This window comes from Cynocephalus volans, chromosome 5 (assembly GCF_027409185.1).
Source record: "Cynocephalus volans isolate mCynVol1 chromosome 5, mCynVol1.pri, whole genome shotgun sequence".
NCBI classification, from domain to species: Eukaryota; Metazoa; Chordata; class Mammalia; order Dermoptera; family Cynocephalidae; genus Cynocephalus; species Cynocephalus volans.
The window spans coordinates 89,476,686-89,480,114 of NC_084464.1; the positions used below are offsets into that span (position 1 = coordinate 89,476,686).

At 35.9% G+C, this 3,429-nt stretch overlaps 1 protein-coding gene across 1 annotated transcript; it reads left to right on the plus strand.

Moving 5' to 3' along the window:
* Window positions 1–421: 421 nt before the first annotated feature.
* Window positions 422–1,247, plus strand: LOC134378472 (small ribosomal subunit protein eS1-like). Its single transcript, XM_063097612.1, has one exon. The coding sequence runs from the start codon at window positions 422–424 to the stop codon at window positions 1,214–1,216; it is 795 nt and encodes a 264-aa protein (XP_062953682.1). The 3' UTR covers window positions 1,217–1,247.
* Window positions 1,248–3,429: the final 2,182 nt, after the last annotated feature.

Below are 3,429 nucleotides of genomic sequence, written 5' to 3' on the forward strand. Positions count from 1 at the left end.
GACATTACAACTGCTACCATAGAAATACAAAGAATCATTAGAAGCCAACAGATATGAAAACCTGAGGAAATGGATAAATTTTCTGGACACATATGAACTACCGAGACTGAACAAAGAAGAAATAGAAAACCTGAAAAGACTAGTAATAAGCAATAAGATTGAAGCAGTAATCAGCAGTTTCCCAACAAAGAAAAGCCCAGGGCCAGATGGCTTTACTGCTGAATTGTACCTAAACTTTAAGGATGAATTAATATCAATTCTCTTTAAACTATTCCAAAACATTGAAACAGAGGCCATTCTCCCAAACTCATTCTATGTAGCCAACATCATCCTGATACCAAAAACAGACAAAGATACAACAATTAAAAGGCCAACATCTTTAATGAAAATAGACACACCTTTTGGCTCTCTGAGCAGCACCATGGCAGTTGGCAAGAACAAGCGCCTTACTAAAGGCGGCAAAAAGGGAGCCAAGAAGAAAGTGGTTGATCCACTTTCTAAGAAAGATTGGTATGATGTGAAGGCGCCTGCTATGTTCAATATAAGAAATATTGGAAAAACACTAGTCACCAGGACTCAAGGAACCAAAATCGCATCTGATGGCCTCAAAGGTCATGTGTTGGAAGTGAGCCTTGCTGATCTGCAGAATGATGAAGCTGCTTTTAGAAAATTCAAGCTAATTACTGAGGATGTTCAAGGCAAAAACTGCCTGACTAACTTCCATGGCATGGATCTTACTCGTGACAAAATGTGTTCCATGGTCAAAAAATGGCAGACCATGATTGAAGCTCATGTTGATGTCAAGACTACAGATGGTTATTTGCTTCGTCTTTTCTGTGTTGGTTTTACTAAAAAGCGCAACAATCAGATACGGAAGACTTCTTATGCTCAGCACCAACAGGTCCGCCAAATCTGGAAAAAGATGATGGAAATCATGACCCGAGAGGTGCAGACCAATGACTTGAAAGAAGTGGTCAATAAATTGATTCCAGACAGCATTGGAAAAGACATAGAAAAGGTTTGCCAGTCTATTTATCCTCTTCATGATGTCTTTGTTAGAAAAGTAAAAATGCTGAAGAAGCCCAAGTTTGAATTGGGAAAACTCATGGAGCTTCATGGTGAAGGTAGTAGTTCTGGAAAAGCTACTGGAGATGAAACAGGTGCTAAAGTTGAACGAGCTGATGGATATGAACCACCAGTCCAAGAATCTGTTTAAAATTCAGACTTTTAATAGTGACAAATAAAAAAATCCCATTTAAAAAAAAAAAAAGAAAGAAAAGAAAATAGACACAAAAATCCTCAAGAAAATATTAGCAAACAGAATAAAGCAGGACATCAAAAACATTATATGCATCATGATCAAGTGTGATTCATCCCAGGGATGCAAGGATGGTTCAACATATGCAAATCAATAAATATGATATACCACATCAACAAAATCAAGGAAAAAATCCATATGAGTATCTCAATAGATGCAGAAAAAGCATTTGACTCAATTCAACATCCTTCATGATAAAGGCTTTCAACAAATTAGGTATAGAAGGAAAGTATCTCAATACAATAAAAGCAACACACAACAAATCTACTGCCAATATCATCCATAAGAACAGGAATAAGACAAGGATGCCCACTCTCACCACTCCTATTTAACATGGTATTGGAAGTAGTAGCCAGAGCAGTCAGGCAAGAGAAAGAAATAAAGGGAATCCAAATTGGAAAAGACAAAGTCAGATTATCCCTGTTTGCAGATGACATGATGCTGTATTTAGAAAAACCTAAACACTCTATCAAAAAACTCCTAGAGCTGATAAATGAATTCAGTAAAGTTGCAGGATACAAAATCAATATACAAAAATCACTAGCTTTTTTATACTCCAACAGCAAACTAGTAGAAAAAGAAATCAAGAAAGGAAGCCCATTTACAATAGCTACCAAAAAAAAAAAAAAACAAAAAACCCTAGGAATCAATTTAACCAAGGAGGTGAAAGAGCTCTACAAAGAGAAGTACAAATCACTGCTGAAAGAAATTAAAGAGGACACAGAAAGATGAAAAGACATCACATGCTCTTGTATTGGAAGAATTAACATCATGAAAATATCCATACTACCCAAAGCAATGTACAGATTCAATGCAATCATCATGAAGTACCAATGACATTCTTCACAGAAATAGAAAAAACAATCCTAACATGTATATGGAACAACAAAAGACCCTGAATAGCCAAAGCAATCCCCAGCAAAAAAATAAAGCCAGAGGCATTATACCACCTGACTTCAACTTATACTACACAGCTATAGTAACCAAGATAGCAGGGTACTGGTATAAAAACAGGCATATGAACCAATGGAACAGAATAGGGAACACTGAGATCAATCCACATAATTATAGGCAACTGATCTTTAACAAAGACATCAAGAACATACCTTGGGGAAAGGACAGCCTCTTCAATAAATGGTGCTGGAATAACTGGATATCCTTGTGGAGAAGAATGAAACCAGATCCATACCTCTCACCATGTACCAAAATTAACTCAAAATGGATTAAAGACTTAAATATAAGACCTGAAACTATAAAACTCTTGGAAGAAAAAAAGGGGAAATACTTCAGGATGTAAGACTGGGCAATGACTTTATTAATAAGATGAAAAAGCACAGGTAACAAAGGAAAAAATAAACAAATGAGATTATATCAAATTAAAAAGCTTCTGTACAGCAAAAGGAACAATTAACAGTGAGAGAAGACAACCTGCAGAGTGGGAGAAAATGTTTGCAAACTATGCAATCTGACAAAGGATTAATATCCAGAATATACAAGGAACTCAAACAACCTAACAGTATAAAAACAAGTAACCAGATTAAACAATGGGCAAAGGGGCTTAATAGACATTTCTCAAAGGAAGACATACTAATGGCCTACAGACACATGAAAAAATGCTTAGCATCACTAAGCATCAGGGAAATGTAAATCAAAACCACACTGAAATATCATCTTACCCCAGTTAGATTAGCAATTATAAAAAAGACAGAAAATAACAAATGCTGGCAAGGATGTAGAGAAAGGTAAACACTTACATACTGTTGGTGGGACTATAAATTAGTGCAGCCATTATGGGAAACAGTATGGATGTTTCTCAAACAACTGCAGATAGAACTGCCATACGATATAGCAATCCCAATGCTGTATATATGCCCAAAGAAATGGAAATCATCATGCCCAAGGGATACTTGCACTACCATGCTTATTGTAGCTCTATTTACAATAGACAAGATATGGAACCGACCTAAATGTCCTTTGATGGACAACTAGATAAGAAAAATGTGGTATGTACATAAAGAATGGAATATTACTCAGCCATGAAAAAGAATGAAATTCTGCTATTTGCAGCATCATGAATGAGCTTTGAGAAAATTATGTTAAGTGAAATAAGC

Excerpts from the sequence above, each read along its gene's own strand:
- LOC134378472 (XM_063097612.1), top strand. The coding sequence starts at position 422 with ATGGCAGTTGGCAAGAACAAGCGCCTTACTAAAGGCGGCAAAAAGGGA.